The sequence below is a fragment of the Heterodontus francisci genome, chromosome 23 (genome assembly GCF_036365525.1).
Source record: "Heterodontus francisci isolate sHetFra1 chromosome 23, sHetFra1.hap1, whole genome shotgun sequence".
NCBI classification, from domain to species: Eukaryota; Metazoa; Chordata; class Chondrichthyes; order Heterodontiformes; family Heterodontidae; genus Heterodontus; species Heterodontus francisci.
The window spans coordinates 44,586,142-44,606,719 of record NC_090393.1 but is presented as its reverse complement, the minus strand read 5'-3'; the positions used below and the strand labels follow the sequence as shown (position 1 = coordinate 44,606,719).

Below are 20,578 nucleotides of genomic sequence, written 5' to 3'. Positions count from 1 at the left end.
GAACATCTTTCTCACACTAGAGAGAACTGTTGTAAACCAAAAGTTGCTGGTGTTGGGAGAGAAATATAAGGATGGGTTTAGCTGGATCTGACAAGAATCTGTATTATTTGTATTAGCAAAAGGAGCAATAACACACACTCAGATATTACTGCTTCGGGGTGTACTGATCGCTACTTGGAATCTATGAGCTGAATGTTTAAGCTGATAGCCAAGTTCTGCCTCTGGGGCTGAAACCGGGGGATGACATTGCTCTGGCAGTCGGTGGACTCTGGGGCGACATTTTGCCAGTGGTGGCCAATTAAAAGGTTGTCACCGGTGCCACCGTCCTATTGAGGAGGACAGCCCACCCCCAAGAGCTGCTGGCTAAATCAGAGGGCCAGCAGCTTGGCAACCTCAACAGTGCCAGCACTAGCAGTAGCCATTGCTCAGGCTACATCACCAAGGAGAGGGTGTCTAAATGGAGAAGCACACTCAAAGAGTGGTGAGTTTGGTTGGGGGAAGCTGGGGCTGTAATGAGTTCTTTATGTTGTCTGGTGCAATATAAATGAGATGCGTGGAGTCCAGTTGGTTGAAGATCTCAAACAGGTTTATTTTAGCTAAGCTTTTATATACAGTACAGAGCAAACTATTTACAGAACCTTCCTCTAGGTGTTACAGTTTTAGAGTGACTCTGGCTTTGAGTCACATGACCACATCTTGGTGCTTACCTCATTAGCACACTAAGATCTTCAGGGGATATCACTCTTCAAGGTAATCTAACAACGTGCCAGGCAGGCAGGGCTCAGTGATTGGTGGTGGGGCGAGTTGGGGTGGGGGGGGCGGTGGGTGTCGTGGTGCACTGGCGACGCAGTTGCGTGCGGGCGGCCATTACAGCTGAGAGGCCCCTCTGTGAGACATGAAGCGTCCATAAAAGAGCCCCCCTTGACCCCGTTGGGAGGCCACCAGGGTTTAACTGGTAGTCTCCCCACATGGCAGGCGGCCCTCCAAAAAGGGCAAAATGCCCAAAGGGGAGGAAGTGGCCCTTAATTGCTGACTTAAGTGGTTCAATTGGCTGCCCGTTGGATAGCCACGCCACCAAGGTTTCCACCACTGGCAATATGCCATGGCAGTGGGAAGATGCCAGGCTCCCCACCTGACGCCTTCTCTCGCCTGTTATCCGCCCTCCAGTCTCATCTATATCTGGCTCTTCCTTGACATAGTCTGATTTTACAAGTTGCTGACTAAACTACCACCATCTCATGTAGAGCTGTGGTAAGGACTGGCCCTACAATTTACAGCTCCAGCCCTGATGCTAGTATCTGGGAACTTAAACATAAAAGATCATCCGAAGAAGCTATGGAGAAATCCCACGAACAGTTTCAAACAGCATTTGAGGTCAAGTACTGGGCCAATCAAGGATAGTAGTGGGAAGTTGTGTGTGGAATCGGAGGAGATAGGGGAAGTGTTAAATGAATATTTTTCATCAGTATTTACAGTGGAGAAAGAAAATGTTGTCGAGGAGAATACTGACATACAGACTACTAGGCTAGATGGGATTGAGGTTCACAAGGAGGAGGTGTTAGCAATTTTGGAAAGTGTGAAAATAGATAAGTCCCCTGGGCCAGATGGGATTTATCCTAGGATTCTCTGGGAAGCCAGGGAGGAGATTGCAGAACCTTTGTCCTTGATTTTTATGTCGTCATTGTCGACAGGAATAGTGCCGGAAGACTGGAGGATAGCAAATGTTGTACCCTTGTTCAAGAAGGGGAGTAGAGACAGCCCTGGTAATTATAGACCTGTGAGCCTTACTTCGGTTGTGGGAAAAATGTTGGAAAAGGTTATAAGAGATAGGATTTATAATCATCTTGAAAAGAATAAGTTCATTAGAGATAGTCAGCACGGTTTTGTGAAGGGTAGGTCGTGCCTCACAAACCTTATTGATTTTTTTGACAAGGTGACCAAACAAGTGGATGAGGGTAAAGCCGTGGATGTGGTCTATATGGATTTCAGTAAGGCGTTTGATAAAGTTCCCCACGGTAGGCTATTGCAGAAAATACAGAAGTATGGGATTGAAGGTGAATTAGTGCTTTGGATCAGAAATTGGCTAGCTGAAAGAAGACAGAGGGTGGTGGTTGATGGTAAATGTTCATCCTGGAGTTTAGTTTCTAGTGGTGTACCGCAAGGATCTGTTTTGGGGCCACTGCTGTTTGTCATTTTTATAAATGACCTGGATGAGGGTGTAGAAGGGTGGGTTAGTAAATTTGCGGATGACACGAAGGTCGGTGGAGTTGTGGATAGTGCCGAAGGATGTTGTAGGTTACAGAGGGACATAGATAGGCTGCAGAGCTGGGCTGAGAGATGGCAAATGGAGTTTAATGCGGAAAAGTGTGAGGTGATTCACTTCGGAAGGAGTAACAGGATTGTAGAATACTGGGCTAATGGGAAGATTCTTGGTAGTGTAGATGAGCAGAGAGATCTTGGTGTCCAGGTACATAAATCCCTGAAAGTTGCCACCCAGGTTAATAGAGCTGTTAAGAAGGCATATGGTGTGTTAGCTTTTATTAGTAGGGGGATCGAGTTTAGGAGCCACGAGGTCATGCTGCAGCTGTACAGAACTCTGGTGCGGCCGCACCTGGAGTATTGCGTGCAGTTCTGGTCACCGCATTATAGGAAGGATGTGGAAGCTTTGGAAAAGGTGCAGAGGAGATTTACTAGGATGTTGCCTGGTATGGAGGGAAGGTCTTACGAGGAAAGGCTGAGGGACTTGAGGTTGTTTTCGTTAGAGAGAAGGAGGAGAAGAGGTGACTTAATAGAGACATATAAGATAATCAGAGGGTTAGATAGGGTGGATAGTGAGAGCCTTTTTCCTCGGATGGTGATGGCAAACACGAGGGGACATAGCTTTAAGTTGAGGGTTGATAGATATAGGACAGATGTCAGAGGTAGTTTCTTTACTCAGAGAGTAGTAGGGGCGTGGACCGCCCTGCCTGCAACAGTAGTAGACTCGCCAACTTTAAGGGCATTTAAGCGGTCATTGGATAGACATATGGATGAAAATGGAATAGTGTAGGTCAGATGGTTTCACAGGTCGGCGCAACATCGAGGGCTGAAGGGCCTGTACTGCGCTGTAATGTTCTATGTTCTATGTTCTATATGTGCAGAATTACAGGCAATTCCTTCAATGTATGTTTCAACATGTTCAATAGGTAAGTATTTTGTAAATGTAAAAGGTTTTAACATTGATTCAGTCGTGCAAAATATATATGTTTTCTTGCCTGTGAGAGTTTAAAAGTGTGGTGGGTTGAAGGGAGCCAGCGGTTCATTGGGTTAGAGTTGGTATCAATGTTAGGCGTATTTTGAATGTGGATGCATGGAATGCTTTAAGGGAAGGGGATCTTTGAGTGGATATAGAAGCAGGCAGGAGGCTCACCATCTTGCTTTTCAAAACACAAACCTGGTTAAAATAGTTTCATGAGTTAAAACAAACTATGAAGTAACAAGAGACTTACCTTGCTGAGAACTTCAAGCCTTTTCTTTTGCTGCTCATTTTTTGCCAAGAGAGCAAACTGTTGCAGTAAGAGTGGGCTTGGAGCAGTTGTGATGTCCAGATAGTACTTAAAAACTTGAAAGATGGTGCAAGGCGGAATGCGGTTCTCATCACTCCAGTTGCTAATAACGCCTGTGTGGATAAAAGAGATTGCACTAGCTGCAGCCAAGAACTTTGTGTGATGAATAAAGAACATTTCGGGGCTGATTTGCTTCTTTTTTTATTCCTTTATGGGATATGGACGTCGCTGGCCAGGCCAGCATTTATTGCCCATCCCTAATTGCCCATGAGAAGATGGTGGCAAGCTGCCTTCTTGAGCCGCTGCAGTCCACGTATGTAAGGGGATCTGCCCAGTTTTCCTGGCAGAGCCTAGCATTGGGATTGGAGTGGGGATGGGGAATGGAAAACTGGAGCATAGCTGCATGGCTGAGTGGCTGTGTGCCTGGCTACCAACTTTGAGGCCTTCTGTTTGTCACTGAAGTTCATGCTAATGGAGATGGGGGAAGAATTGATTTTCTAAACTTTCCTATCCTTCATATTTGGGGTTGTCCTGTGACCCCGTTCTGTGGAGTGTTCCAGAGAAAGCCTCACCGTCAGTGTTTTTAGCCTGAGACAAGAGAGCTGAGAATTGTACCTCCCACCTCATCTGCGTTGTTACACTGGGCCTGCATCTACTCCAGGAATTTAGAAACTCCTGCAAATCTCAGGGGTGGAGAACTAATGTAAAGTATTTGCACCGCTGTCTCCTCTTCACTATACATGGAAACTGAGCATTCCTCAGCGGCAACCAAAAGAAAATCTCTTCTTTAATGTTTAAAGTAGACTTTAACTCATTTGTTTTAAATGGCATACAAAGAAACTCGACTAATATCTACAACAATAGTTCCTGGACCTTAGTATTCCTAAAACAGAGCTTCTCCTGCTGAGAGCTCACGTCAGGAGTTTAGACACATGCTCCCACAATTGTCCATCAACTTCTAATCAATATCTACAGAATAGACAGAAAACTCTGCTGTAATTCTCAACGGGAGAATTCCCAAACGAGCAATATGTGCGCTTGGCAACAAAGCTCTGCCCACAGAGTGCTGGAGATGAATATTTACCCCTAAGTGAAGACAGGAGAAGTAATTTTTTTATTTCACAGTCCCAGCAAAGAGCCTTGTCCACTGAGAACATCCATCAGAAATTCCAAAGATAGACTGTGCCCAAATTGTCAACCAGTTAACGTTATTGGAGTGCCTTTGTGCAGTACCATGGACTAGGCTACAGGATTTGATCTCTCACTCACTCTGTTGAATTTCTGGTTTCAACCCCATTGTTGCAAAATGTTGAGCCCATTGAATGGGAGATTGTGCCCTGACCCTTCAGCTTCTAACTTACTACACATATAATGCTGAGTGGAGAGATGATCAGAGGGTTAAGTTTCCCAAACAACCATACGAATTAGGAGCAGAAGTAGGTCATTCAGCCTGTCGAGCCTGCTCTGCCATTTAATAAGATCATGGCTGATCTGTTTCTGTCTCGAATTCCACACTCCCATCTACCCTGATAATCTTTGATTCCCTTACCTAAAAAGAATCTGTCTATCTCCGCCTTCAAAATATTCAATGACCCCGCCTCCACCACCTTCTGAGGCAGAGAATTCCAAAGTCGCACAATCCTCAGAGAAAAAAAATTTCTCCTCATCTCTGTCCTAAAAGGGCGACCCCTAATTTTCAAACAGTGCCCCCTAGTTCTGGACTCACCCACAAGAGGAAATATCCCCTCCACATTCACCCTGTCAAGACCGTTCAGGATCTTATATACTTCAATCAAGTCTCCCCTCACTCTTCTGAACTCCAGTGAAAACAAACCCAGTCTGTCTAACCTTTCCTCCTAAGACAACCTGCTCATTCCAGGTATCAATCTAGTAAACCTCTTCTGAACCACCTCCAATACGTTCACATTCACATCCTTCCTTAAATAAGGAGACCACTATTCAGGACGTGGTCTCCCCAATGCCCTGTAAAACTGAAGCATAACATCCTTACTTTTATTTTCAATTCCTCTCGTAATAAAGGATAGCATTCCATTAACCTTCTTTATTACTTGCTGTACCTTTTGTGACATAAGCACTAGAACACCTAGATCCCTCTGCATCTTGGAATTCTGCAGTAGTTCCCCATTTAAGAAATACTCTGCTTTTTTATTCTTCCTGCCAAAGTGAACAACTTCACATTTTCCCACATTATACTCCATCTGCCAGATTTTTGCCCACTCACACAACCTATCTAAATTGATCTGCAACTTCCTTACATCCTCTTCACAACATACTTTCCTGCCTATCTTTGTGTCATTTGCAAATTTAGCTACCATGCCATCACTCCCCTCATCTAAGTCATTGATATAAATTGTAAATGTTGAGGCCCCAGCATAGACCCCTACAGGACTCCACTCATCACATCCTGCCAATCAGAAAAGGACCCATTTATGCATACTCTGTTTTCTGCCAGCCAGCCAATCTTCTATACATATTAATATGTTACCCCATACACCATGAGCTCCTACTTTGCACAATAACCTTTTATGTGGCACCTTGTCAAATGCCTTCTGGAAATCCAATTACAGTATGTCAACGGGCTCCCCTTTATCCACAGCGTATGTTACTCCTTCAAAGAACTCCAATAAATTGGTTAAACATGATTTCCCTTTCACAAAACCATGCTGACTATTCTTGATTATTTCGAAGTGCCCAGCTATAGCCTCCTTAATGATCAATTCTAATACCTTCCCCATGACAGACATCAAGCTAACTGGCCTATAGTTACCTGTTTTCTGCCTCCCTCCCTTCTTGAATAGAGGGGTGATATTTGCAACTTTCCAGTCTGATGGAACCTTTCCAGAATCTAGTGAATTTTGAAAAATTAACACCAACACATCTACTACCTCATTAACCACCTCTTTTAAGTCCCTAGGATGAAGCCCATCCCAAGTTGATCCTTTGTGCCTACTGGAAGCCTGTTGAGATCAGCATTGATGGGTGTGTTATTTGGATGTGCTCCTCCCTGCTTGACATTTCCTGTATTTGTTGTGCCCAGACAATTCATAGTCACAGGTACAGGAACAGGCTCATCTTCCTCACTACCTCCTAGCTTCTGCCAGTGAAGTCAATGCTTTTGGTTCTTTCAGGGGGGAATGGAGGAGTCAGCTTCTCTCATTCAGCATGGTGATAACAATCAGAGTATTATATTCGTAAAATATAAATCTAAATAGTAGTGGTTATTAAGACAATTAGATGGTATTAGATATCTGCAATCTCTAATTTTGCATTGAATAAATTTCAAATGACTCTATACCCTACATGTGAGTAGAGCAGTATCAGTTTGCCTGATAGCTTCACAAGGTTTTGTGTCCAGGTATGCAGGTATTTATTTTTGAAAATCCCAGGTTTATGTTCTATAGTTACCTAAAGCAGTGCTTCTCTCCTCCAAAAACTCAACTTTTATGATCTGATTTACAGGAGGTGCATCTTCTAACCGGTCAATCAAGGCATTGACCAAATCTTCATGGTTACCAGGAAAGACCCCAAGATGGTCACCAGGCTGGTACTGTAACTCTTCCTGCTTGTCTGTGTGTATCCGTAGTAAAATTGTGGAACGGCTAAATGGAAACACAGAATGATGTTTCAAATAATCAGTTAAAGATGTCACAAAATCTACGTTTCTTTTTGTTCATTGTACTTTGCCCTCAAATCATTTTCCGTTCTCTCCTGATGATTGTGACTCTTGGTGGGACATGATTCCACAGACCCACCCAAGCAATGCCTCTTCATGTATTAACTGCAGAAGGTGATTATCAGTGGGTTATTTGACCACAAAGAGCAACACGGCAGAGTTCAATCTTGCCCTTACTGATATCTGTCTATGTATATTTTCCAACCAGCATCATCCCATAGCGACCAGGAGCTGGAATTCTGATGGATTCCTCCCAGTTTCCTTAGTCTAAGGCCTCTAAACATTGGTACCCCAGATGAGATCAGCTAATTCAGCACAATATAGGGATCAAATCTAGGACTTCCTGATCCATTTGTCTCCGTACCACAGCAGACAGTGCATTCACACATCGAGCCAAGAAAGGAGCTGCAAAACCAAGTAATCCAAGCGAGGACTGTCATTGTATCACAGAATGGTAACAAGGAATAAAGACCTAGTGCGACAACTGGAGAACTTAGCACCAGGTCACATAATGACTTGAGGAAAAAGAAATTAAACTTGCTCTCCTCTATTCTTCTGAACAGACAGAGTCTAATCAGAAAATAGTAGTGATATATGCATATTATTTAAAAAGTGTGATTCATTAAAATAAATTCTTTCCTACCAGTGTATCATTTAATTTCTGACCAGCGGTTCCTTTATTGAAACCTTTGCTCCAAGCAATGAACTTACATCTTAACTTGGCCGTAATTCTAAGACCCCCTGGGAGCGGGCTGGTGGTGGTGAGGAAGGCATAAAATTGAGTGGGAGGCAGGGAGTGCCATTCCCGTCACCCACCTGCTGTCATTTTACCAGCAGCAGGGGAGGTTGAAAACGGCCTGCCCACCTGTCATTTAATTGCCACTTAAGGGTTTCCTCCTGCCTCTGCCGCTCGTACTTTACCCTGTGCCCCACAGAGGGTCACTCCAGCAGCACATGCCGCCCCTGATGGAGTACCTCCTCCCCGCCCTCCTGAACGATCTCCACCCCTCTCGCTGGGGCCCAGCGGATTGTCCCTGGCGAGGCCGAAAGCCCACTCACCTTCATGGAGGCTGACGTCCATAGTCCTTTTCTTGCTGGGTGCAGTCCCAGCAGTGGCTACCACTCCAGGTGGCACTGCTGGGACTGAGGAGCTGCCGGCTACTGACTAGCTGGCAGCACCTGGAAGCAGGAAATCCTGGCTCTGAGGGGGGGAAGTTCCACCTGAGGCTAGTTAAAGGCCTGGGCCATGCAAAATTGCTTTGTGGCTTCCAGGCCCGGCAATGGTGGGCTTGCCCCTGACTTTTAAGCCGGTGGGCGGGACCTTCGCTGCTACATAAAATTCTGGCCCTTGTTATCAAAATTACAACTTTGCCTCCTTTCATAAGGACACAGCATCACAGGAACATAGGATCAGGAGTAGGCCATTCAGCCCATTGAGTGTGTTCTGCCATGGATCATGGCTGTTTAAATAAAAATTCCCACTGAATGGTAGCTGAAGTTCAACCCTGGATATCAGTAAAATGCTCAATTTCAGTTGGTCTTTTCCTCATTTTCTTATTTTGGAATGTAACATAAATCTGACAATATAGTCAAAGGTATACATTCAGAAACTTAAACATAATAGGATAGAACTTCTGCAGGGGATTTTCCCATACCTCTGAATTTATGGTGGATGATCAGGAGATTGCAACACATGTGAATTACTGGGATAGCTTATTTGTTAGAATTGGGAAACTTCCCCATCACATGTTGCGTAAAGGTATTGCAGTTACCTGGAAGTGGACTAATGTGCAACCAATTGGATCACAGTAACCTTAGAAACTGACGATTAACTGATGTTCAAAGGAGAAGCTTACTGGTTGCTGTTTGCTCTGATGTTTTTGTATCAGGCCGATTAGTTATTTATTTTCCAAAAACAGGAGAGACTATAATTGCCTTGTCCAGACTTAAGGACACCAGACCGCCCCCTGACCCAGCCCCTTTTCTCCTTCAATCATGACGCTTTGCTGGGGTAAGGTTCTGTGGGCACCAGCCACCCAAGTGGCCATTCTCCATACATGAGCCTAGACTGTGAGCAAACTATTCAGTCATGGAGGGCATCACAGCTGTGCCAAACCCACCCTCAGCCATTGTTCATGGAAACCCAATTTGCAACAAAGGTTGACGAATTACCAAAGAGAGAGGGAACAGTGGTTGTTCCCTACCATCCAGCTTGGAAAGAGTGAAGAAAAGTGAACCATCTCATATCAGCTAAGTTAAGTTATTTCATCAGAGATTAACCTGGTACATTCTAGGTCTGAATGACAGAGTTCCACACTGGACAGTATGTTAAACAGTGGAACTCTAAATCTACAGAAATGCAATGACTCTTCTAAAGAAACTACCTGACTCTGGTTGTGGACAGATCCCTTCTTCATCTTTGCTTTTGGCATGTCTATGTTAGTCTTGGCTCAATGGTAACACTCTCACCTGAGTCAGAAAGTTGTGGGATACAAGAACACAAGAAATAGGAGCAGGAGTAGACCATATGGCCCACTGAGCCTGCTCCGCCATTCAAAACGATCATGGCTGATCTTAGGATTCAACTCCACTTTCCCGCCCACTTGCCATATCCCTGAATTCCCTGAGAGACCAAAAATCTATCTATCCCAGCCTTAAATGTATTCAGTGATGGAGCATCCACAACCCTCTGGGGTAGAGAATTCCAAAAATTCACAACCGTTTGAGTGAAGTAATTTCTCCTCATCTCAGTCCTAAATGATTGACCTCTTATCCTGAGACTGTGCCCCCGTGTTTTAAATTCCCCAACCAGCAGAAATAATCTCTCAGTGTCTACCCTATCCATCCCTTTAGAATCTTATATGTTTCAATGAGATCAGTTCTCATTCTTCTAAACTCCAGAGAATACAGCCCCTATTTACTAAGCCTCTCATCATAGGACAACCCCCTCATCCCAGGGACCCATCTAGTGAACCTTCACTGTACTACCTCCAATGCAAGTATATCCATTCCAAGGACTTAAGCACATAACTTAGGCTGACACTCCAGTGCAGGACTGAGGAAGCACTGCATTGTCAGAGGTACTGTCTTTTCGATGAGATGTTAAACTAAGACCCGTCTATCCTCTCAGGTGGATGTGGATCCCATGGCACAATTTGAAGGAGAGCTGCAGAGTTTTTCTCAGTGCCTGGCCAATATTTACTTCTCGATCAACACCACAAAATCTGATGGTCTGGCTATTATCTCATTGTTGATTGTGGAACTTTGCTGTGTGCAGATTGGCGACCAAATTTCCTGCATTACAGTGGTGACTACACTTCAAAAGCTGTAAAGCGCTTGGAGAAATCCTGAGGTCATGAAAGGCGCTATACAAATGCCAAGCTCTTTCTTTTTTCATTTTATACTGGTAATTTTGTAGCTAGGTTAAAATCCCATAGGCTCAGTGAGACAACAAGGCAACAATTACTAACATTTTAATGTGAAGTATATGATTCCACTTAAAATTTTCTTCCTTCTAAAGTTATATTAATGATGCAAAAAGTGTTCTACCTGGATTTTGGATTTTGCAGGTTGTGCCGAGATAACAGTCTTGCAGCATAAACTTTCTTTTTGTGAATGCTGTAGAGAGCTTTGCCAGAAGGAAAAATGAAAAAGATTACTTATAATAATCAAAAACTTTTATTCAACAAGCTCAAGTTATTTATAATAACACGCACCTTCCGTGAGGTCAGGTGCCGTAGCATGGTAGCTCAAGCGAAATTTTGCTCTCTTCCAGCTGCGATCATTACTTATTAAGGAGTTGTTGGCTTTTTCAATGTTGACATCATCTCCCACACAGAATACATCACACGCTGCCTAAAAACAATGCAGTTCTATGTTAGGACACTAATATGTGCAACTGATTGGCTCACAGCAACCCTAGGAACTGCTGATTCACTGGTGTTTTAGGGAGGTGTTTGCTGGTTGCTGCTTGCCTTCCTAAACCTCTCCACCTCTCTAGCCCTCTTTCCTCCTTTAAAACGCTCTTTGAAACCTATCTCTTTGACCAAACTTTTGGCACCCCTCCTAATATCTTGTTCTGTGCCTTGGTGTCAAATTTTTACTTGATACTGCGCCTGTGAAGCACCTTTTACTATGCTGAAGACATTATATCAGTGTAAGTTGTGTGTGTTTAGTCTGACATGGAAAGGCTGGCCTGACTTCAGAATTTAATTGGGATAACTCTTACTCTTGGGTTTGTGCCAATCCTTCAGCTCAACTGCAATCCTTTTTTTTTTACAGGTTATTCTATATTTTGACAAGGTTTAAGGGAGTATATGTGTTTTTCTGGATAACTTGCCTTCTGATTTTTCCCTTTCTCACGGTTGATAGCACCTGACACTTAAAAGGCTGAGGGCTGAAACTTATACTCCTGCTGCCGAAATTGGTGGTGTGTTGGAGGAATCACAAAAGGGATCATCTATCCTGCCACACACTGCTGTCACTGGTGTAACTCAAATGTACCTCCACCACTGCTGTGCTTCCCATTCTTTGACAGCGCCTTCTTTGTCACTGCCCATACTTACAACATTTATATATTAATGCTTTCCTCTGCTCTCTTAATACTTTCCAATACTTTTGTTACTTTTATATGTCCCGCTATTAATTTCTGTTTCTGTATCCACTGCTAATACTTCAACATACGTTGGTAACACAGTGATCAATACTTTGACAAAATACCACAACTTCATAAGTATTCCTGAAAAAGAAACAATGAGGCTAATTTTGACTTTGGCTGATAGTTTGAAGTAGGTTCTATCAATTCATTATATCTCTCTCCTGATTTTCATTTCTATTGGAACCTGATGTTGCCCAAAATTGACCGAACAGAAAATTACCTCCAAGGAATCTGAGAGGTTGCAACACAGGTCCTGGTTTATGCTGAAAATTAGAAGTAATTTCCTAAAGGTCAATAACCTTAAAAACTTTCTTAGCCCAAGTCCTGAATGATTCCTCTTGCCCACAGAGTTCATCTCCCTCTCCCATCTTCATAATCCGTTCTCCTCCAAGTTCTTCGAGTAGAGTGTCAACAGCTCGAGCAAAAGCACAGAAATGTGGATAGGCTCGAGAGCCAAGGCCAAAGGCAGAAAATCTGCAAAATAATGTATTCAAACTTAATATTCACAGCGCATCAGTGATCACTTTCATTATACTTATAGTTCACCACTACTTCAGGCAATAACCACTTTAACCAACTTGATGGGATTTCCTTAGGGGGCTATTTTTAAAAATGACATTTCTGGCAGTTTTTATAACCCAGGTTGACATGTGCTATTAAAACACCTTGGGATTTGACTTTCTTTGCTCTATTTCTAGTGTATTGATTAATACAATTGTTAACTGTTATATTTTATGAGCTAACAACCAGGGTCACAGTATAATCCAGTATAATCAGTGGTGGTCATTGTGTTTGCCAGCAGTGGCACACTGTCTCCAATGCCAGGGGATGAGCCATCTTGACATTTGGGCATCTTTGCCACTGGAGTCGCCAGTACTGCTTTACTTATTTTGCAGGGTTGAAACATAAATGCAACTTGAATGAGTCTTCTGCTATTTCAGAAAGACTATTCAGAAAGCACTTACCTAACATTAGCTAAAGGCCCAGTACTCTCAAAGTTATCTTTGTGTTCTGGTTCATCACTTGAAGATTTCTGGGCATCTGAGTATGAGGATACACTGTTAAAGCGAACCTTGTAGCTCCTGGACAGAGAGGAGATACAAGACATTTGTTTTATGTGTAATAAAAACAAGCTCAGTAATGGCACAGGAATTGTGTTTTCTGCTGATAGGCGAGAGATTGTCTCAGCTTGGCATTGTATAAACAGTAATTATTAGCAATGGTGCTTCAATCTCACTCACTTCCTTTCTGCTGAATTTGAATTAGGATGTCTCATTTCCATCAGGGAAGATCCAAATTTCTAGAATAATGAGGTGAGAAAGTTATACTTTTGTTCTGAATAATCATTTGACAAACTTGCATTTATTTACAATGACACAATGCAATAATTGCATCAAAGTGCCTCATTACATCACTTATGCTATTAAGAAGGGAATGATCCCAAGCTCTCCTCCCTTTTAAAAACACAAAAAAACCTTTCATTAAAACAGTGCTGCTTTAAGTAAAAAGGGGTTGTATAAGCAATATTTGTATTATTGGGAAACCTAGTTGAAGAGGAATAGTCTATAATGCAGAACACTTGAAGGAAAAATGCCCTGAGAATTGTTATAAATCTTCAAAATGGAGTCAGTAGTCAGAATGCATGATAGGAAAGAAAAGGGATTATACTAATTAAACCATGAGGCTTATACGAATAAAACATTCCTTACTAATGATATAAGACAAGTTATCAAGACCTCATGCTCAGGAAGAGCTTCTGAAGCAGGATATAAGGGTGTCCTGTCTTATCTACACCTGTGTGTGACCCTGTGTGAGCAAAACCCTAAGGAGCTAGGGAATAAACATGTAGCCTAGCATGTCTAGGTACCAGTGCCTCATGATTTGGAGGTCATTTGGGGCTACCAACATGGCTGCATGAGGCGATTGACACTAAAGAACTGATTTCTCCTAACGCACATGCCCCCTCAGAATGATCAATAGAATTGAGGAGATGTTTTTGGAAATGGAGGTTATATAAGATGGTGGTTTTGACACGAAAGTCCTGAGTTCTCAGTCCTTAGTTATTTTAGTAGTTCTTGTAATAGTCTTTGTCGTTGAAGGTATAGGACTTCAGTGTTGACTGGAAGGGTGTTGCTGTAAAATTGGTAAGTGCATCTCCAACAGAGAGACAGAAAGTTTCAAGAAGTTACGATTGTACAGCTTTACCAGCCAGATACAGGCAGATATAGCTGTACAAGTTTCCCTGAGATCAAGAAAGGTAACATTTAAGACTAGTCCAGATACAGCTGCCAGCACAAACCGTGAATTTACTGAGAAGCAGAGGATTCAGGTGGAACAGATAGCACCTCTACACATGGAGATTCACCACGATGACACCTCAGAGGCTAACACCATCTTCCCAAGCAAGCAAAGCAACTGGTTCACCCACGCTAGCTCTTAATGATGAGCCAAATAAGCTCTGGAAATAATGCACACTGCCTGAAGGGGTGGTAGAGGCAGGAACCCTCACAACATTTAAGAAGTATTTAGATGAGCACTTGAAATGCCATAGCATACAAAGCTATGGGCTAAGTGTTGGAAAATGGGATTAGAACAGATAGGTGATTGATGGCAGGCATGGACACAATGGGCCAAAGGGCCTGTTTCTGTGCTATATAACTATGACTCTAACTGCAAGTCTTAATCTATTCAGCAGACTGGGTATCTAATCCTGTTAATATGTCAGCTATCTAAGGAGTCTAATTTTAGGCCCATAGAATGAGTGCAACGATGTTCATTTTAGACCTCTAAGTCAAATGGGAGTGGTTTGCTTTAAAAAGCCAGCAGAGTATGAGAGGAAATCAGTGCTATGCAGAATAATGGAACTCCATATCTGATATTTAACTCTGAATTTTTAAAACTGTTTTTTCTAGTGATTGCAAATTTAGAAGACTTAAAGCATAACAGGACCCTTTTTATTCTTTATAATTTCACAATAACACCAATTTGCTCTGACATTATTATAAAAAATCTTTTAACATGAACGAATTCTTGATGGGTAAGCTGTGGTACATTTTGGGAAATGGGAAAGAATTTGCACTCTTGGCAACAGAACAGCTATTTTCATTGTTCCTAACTTGGTTCATTGATGCAATGAAAGAGGGGGACAAGGAGCATTTATATGCTTTTGTAAGAAACCTCAATACAAATAAATTAGTACCTAAAGGGAGAAAATCTTCTTTATGCTATTTATTCCTCCATGTGGAAAATGGCTTTATCACCAACAGTGAGCAATCCATCATGCTTGCAGTAAAATTGAGCACAGAGGTTGCACCTATGTGCAGTAACATCCCATTGAGTTGTGCCATGCATAGGTTTTATGCTGTCCCCCGTGGCAGGTTTGGAGGTGGGGAGAATATAAAATCAGCTCGGCCAAAATTTAGTCAGCGACGGGAAGGCCTGTGAACGGCCTTCTCAACCCGCTGCCAATTGAGGCCCTTAACTAGGCAATTAACCCCAAATTTAGGGCCTTTTCCTGCCATAGCCACAATTAGCTGTGCGGCGGGTGGCCCTGGGACCACACGGGAAGCACGGCACAGAAAACTGTGCAGGCTGCTTTCCAGCTCCAGGGGATGGGGGACCCTTCTTTAAAGGCACTTAGTGCCTGAACGAGGGACCCGACATCAGGAAGGGGGGGGGACCTGCTGAGAGCCACCCTGTCCTCTTGCTGCCGACCCCTCTCCCCTCCACCATGACCCCCACCCTGTGAGATCCCTCCCGCCCTGACCTACCTCAGCCCCTAGTAGTTGCTCCACTTGCAGCAGCCACAGCCTACTCGGTGGCATTGCAGCTGCCAACTTCTGATTGGCAAGCAGCTCTCCATGGGCAGGACTTCCAGCGACGGGGTCCTTGATCATATGGAAGGCCCACCACTTAAGTCCATTTAAATGCCTGATTGGCACTAGAGTCGGCAGGCCTTCTGGAGAAGAGGCCACATGGGGATCTCGGCATCGTCTTTTCTGGATGTTGAGACCCCCGCCGCCAGAATAAAATTCCCTCCTAGAAAACCCACATGAAGGCATGACCTGTATGTTGGATATTTTGATACTTATTTACATACAAAATTTTAAAAATGGTGTTATCTGACACAAAGGCAGTATTGGCTGGTACTCAGATAGCATCGGCGTTCAAGAAACTATAACCAGCATCAATTTGCACATTTTGAACTCTTATGATTTAAAATTTTACTGGCTTGTCTTTTGGAAATACTCTCAAGTAACTTTTATTTATTCTCATACTTCTCCATTCTCAGGTGGGTCACCATTGCCGAAAGTGCTTGTAACTACCAGCACCAACGCTTCATGCTCTAGATGCACAATGTCATATTCATCCATGGACATCACCTGCAGAAGAAGTGGAATTCAGGCAGTCACACCAAACTTCAACTCCATCCTTTTTCAGGTTGAACTATATTAACTCATCATTACAACCATAAATCTATACCTCATTTATAAAATGCAATAGCCATTAACAGTCATTTGTCAAAAGTTGAAACTAATTAATAACACTGCAGATTCTCATTGCTACCTCTTCTATTGTGCTTGAAATAAACAATTTGTAAATTAAATATATAGATAGCATCACAGCAATAGACATACGTTATGGATCTTTCATGAAGAAAAGTGCATCTGAATCCAATATAAGATGTGTTATACAACTTAAGGAATTCCTATAATATACGATCGAACATCTAAATTCCTGACAATGCTGGGTGATGTGCATCACTGAGTACTAGCTAGTTTCCGCTAGTTTGTATTTTTATTTTCACCATAGTTAATTATCATATTCTTATGCTAAGGAATTCTCAATAATTAAACATTTACATTACACCCTTTGGGGGTAACTTGGGCTTTGTGTGATAATGTAAAATGTGTGATAGCAAGTTGACAGCCTGTTTTACATCTCTGCTGCTTTTTAGTTCCATTGACTTCAATGAATATTAAAATTGGGAGAGATGTAAAGCAGATTGTTGACTCGCTATCGTTCATTTTACATTATCAGCCAAAGCCAAAATTGTACCCTCACCTCACCCCCTACTCTTTGTGCTTCTGCGAAGTGGTTTCTGCTTCTCAGTAATGTGGGAATGGCAGTGTAACTGCAGCCACACCACTTCAGTATTGAGAACATAGACAGTACTTCCATAGCCCTGTATTGGTCAAAGTATAACAGCATCTGGTGACTTTATACATTAAGCTTAAAAGAGCCCTAGTTATACCCTGTTCCAGGTTTTAATTTGCAATGTGAGGCAAGGGTCAAATGTCCCATGGAGCTTTCTCTGACATTACAAGTGTCACTGGCAATAAGATGTTGGTAAGTAGAGCCCTGTGCACATATTTAAATGAGCAACATTCACCAGACACTGCTTTCCCCTGGGTAGAGAATGGTGCAAGGGGACCAGTTAGAATTTGGTGTTGTCCACTTGTACTACTCAAAAACAAGTACTATTCTTGCATGGTATTTGCATCCTGTGAAGTAAACAGAGGTGTGTGTATATATTTATCATTCTTAGAGGGGAGATGATACTAGGCTCATTGGATTGGATGTTGAGAATAATGGAAAATTGGGCAGTTCGGAGCACAGGCCAGTGAAGGATCCTCCTGATTTTCCTTCCATCCATTTAAATGGAGACAAATCAGGCAGATTCCTTTGTGATTCGGCCAGTCCAATTTTTTGATATTTGCTGCACCGGTGAAACCGAGCATGGAGCCAAGAAAATCTCCCCTATAGCGTGAGTCACACAATTATTGTAACGTAGCATTGTGAAGTAACTTAAAGGAGTACTATTAAAACAAATTTGCTTCTCACCTTTGCATCAAAGGCATGCTTGAAAATTTCACATAATGTTTTTGCATAGACTTGGGACTTCCCAGTTTCTGTAGCATACAAGATAGTGGCTTTTACTCTTTTGGCCATTGCTTGTCCCATCAACTTTGTAGAGAATTTCACTGCCCTTTTCAAATGAAAATGAAAGAGTATTAGGACTGGATATCTTCATGGTGTAGATAATGACAGGATATGACAACAGTTCTTTTGGAGGTGTGTCCTCAGGAGCCTGGACCCACCCATTTCTTTCAGCTATGGATTGAGACTGCATCCTGGAAAGTCCTGTACCACATGAGTTCTATTCTCTGTCAAGTATCATGATGCCAGTTGACATTGCTTAACTATTTCCAACTGTTGCTCTATGTGACTGTGCTTCTGAAAGGACGAGTCTGGTTTAATCTCGTCCAAACATCTGGTGAGCCAGCAATGCCTGGCCTAAGTGGTTTGTTTTCCCAAAAGTGATGGGGTTATTAATGGTGTAACTTGTTTAAAGTAGTGGAGAAAAGCCATACTCAGTAAAGTACAGGCCATATTTTATGAAACTTGAAAGGGTGATGTGCACAAAGAAGCTGGATTATATTTTTTAGGTAGGATTATAACGTTTTCATATTCCCATGCAAAGTATATAAACATACTACGAGAGGTCTTTAAATATGGTAATACCACTTTCTGCATTTTTCACTTTCGATTACTTTGGCTGTCATCTTAGATTACACTCATGGGTCAATCCATTCTCTCCATACCTTCAATTGAGACGATTCTAGTCTTAAGATCTAGGTAAGACTTCGCTAATGCACCAAGGATACAGAAAACCTGTCAGGTAATTATTTCGAGCTACTGAACTTATAGGATCTCTCTCAAAGCTTAATGAATGAATAAAACTTCAGACCTTGTTTTAAGTTTAAAATCACTAAACAAACTTATTTAATAAAAGGCAATCAAGCATGTAACAGTTATAGATTACAACTAGCCCATCAAGTGGAAAAACAATAAAGGGTTGGGAACAAAAAATACTAAACTACCCTTTGTAAACAATTTATCAATGTTTCTTCTTAAATTTCTCACCAGTTGCAAAAGAGTTATCATAAACTCTGTCTTGCACATTTCAAACCAATTCCTTCTTTTTCTGAGAAGTTTCAAAGCGAATGCTTCCTTCTCAGATATGTTCAAATGAACTCTCTGATTCAAAGAGCTCATTAAAATCCCAGAAAGAGTTCCCAGGACTTCCTGGATTTTGAATAATTGCCCACTCAAATTTAAAAAGGAACTGTCAGTCACATAGCGTTATTTAAGTTTGAATTATTCCTCTCTCAAAGCTGTAGCCAATGAAACTTGTAATATTGTAGTGATTCAAGCTTGGGACAAGACTCTGGCTGTCACTGGCCCAAACTGCTTATGACTGGATTTAAAGGAACAACCATCAAACAAAAACTAGACAAAGGTATTTTTGACACAGTCACAAGTAGGTAGTGTGTACTGAAATATACCTGCTGAATCAAACTGAACTGCTGAGCAACATATTTTAACATTTACAGTATATGGCTCCTCTCAACTGTAGTGCGTTGAATATCATAAACTTACTTTGCTAGCTTTTTAAATCCAATGGCTCTCTTTCTGGTGGGAGTTCCATTGTCTCCTTTCCACACATGAGTGAACCAGGGATCGGACTGCATGAGAAAAAGCAGTTAACACAATTAACCTCTGAACATGCAATGATGCATAAGAAATGGGATTTTGATTCTGAGATTCTGAGGCTAGAACTCAGTTTTAAGCAACAAGTTTTAAGTTCTTTTCACTCAGACAGCATTACAAATCTACGAGCATCGCTCATCGGTAACTTCTAGTCCTGGAGTGTTCAGTCAGGTCACTGTGGAAAGGTTACCTTTGAGATGGCAATTATACATCATGTAGGTCTGGAACAACATTTAAGACAGTGCCTTTTGCTCTTTTGTTAGAGTTCTTGCATGATACATAATGCTACCAAACCTACTCAAAACTTCACCAGAACATGTTAGGCATTACTAAGGCATCATATTCAGATGTGGAGTGTTACCTAACTTAATTAATGTTTTAACCAACGTACATTTTTCTAGATCACCATCAATATCTTCAATAATTTGAACCATGTGTGCTTTGTGAGGTGGTGAGTTGGTGGTGATAAAAGAAACCCGACTTACCACAGGGGATAAAGGGCCCTTTGGCAGCATGCGCATAAATTAAAGCACAGAAAGCATTGAATGATGCCAAAATACAGATGTCCTCATGTGGATTCGGTAAATATTTAATAACTTACTGCTAATTTATTAGAAAGTCAGAATTGCTTCTTAAGGGAATACAGTTGGCTGCAAACTGTTGGGGTAACAAATCATCAGGAAAACCAAGTTTAAAGAAACAAGAAACACAAATATTAAGAATCTCTGCTTATCTCTTATGTTATAATGAAATGTTTTCTATAGTTTTTGCATTCTCACTCTTAAACGTAAAGGAATTTTTAATTTAAAATTAAGTTACTATCCATTTTCACATTGTTTCAGATTTTGCTTCTCAGTTTCTTTCATTTGATATGGTCATTCCCTGTCACTTGTTGGCCCAAATCTGGATGTGATCCAAGTTAGGAACATAGGAAATAGGAGCAGGAGTAGGCCATTCAACTAGATCATGGCTGATCTTCTGCCTCAGTGCCTTTTTCCCGCATTATTCCCATATTGCTTGATGCCTTTAATATCTAGAAATCTATTGATCTCTGTCTTGAACATACTCAAAGACTGAGCCTCCACTGCCCTCTGGGGTAGAGAATTCCAAAGATTCACCACCCTCTGA

General features: G+C 42.0%; 1 protein-coding gene across 3 annotated transcripts in view; it reads right to left on the bottom strand.

Moving 5' to 3' along the window:
- The window catches only part of nos1 (nitric oxide synthase 1 (neuronal)), a 144,751-nt gene that overhangs the window by 19,340 nt on the left and 104,833 nt on the right, over window positions 1–20,578 (bottom strand). For all 3 annotated transcript variants that reach the window (XM_068055179.1, XM_068055180.1, XM_068055181.1), the window contains 10 exons: window positions 19,340–19,425; window positions 17,741–17,885; window positions 16,174–16,278; window positions 13,138–13,196; window positions 12,862–12,978; window positions 12,196–12,370; window positions 10,956–11,094; window positions 10,789–10,867; window positions 6,972–7,165; window positions 3,489–3,658 (listed from right to left, as the gene is read on the bottom strand). In XM_068055179.1, coding sequence (XP_067911280.1) covers window positions 3,489–3,658; window positions 6,972–7,165; window positions 10,789–10,867; window positions 10,956–11,094; window positions 12,196–12,370; window positions 12,862–12,978; window positions 13,138–13,196; window positions 16,174–16,278; window positions 17,741–17,885; window positions 19,340–19,425 — 1,269 coding nt within the window. The remainder of the gene's footprint in view (window positions 1–3,488; window positions 3,659–6,971; window positions 7,166–10,788; window positions 10,868–10,955; window positions 11,095–12,195; window positions 12,371–12,861; window positions 12,979–13,137; window positions 13,197–16,173; window positions 16,279–17,740; window positions 17,886–19,339; window positions 19,426–20,578) is intronic.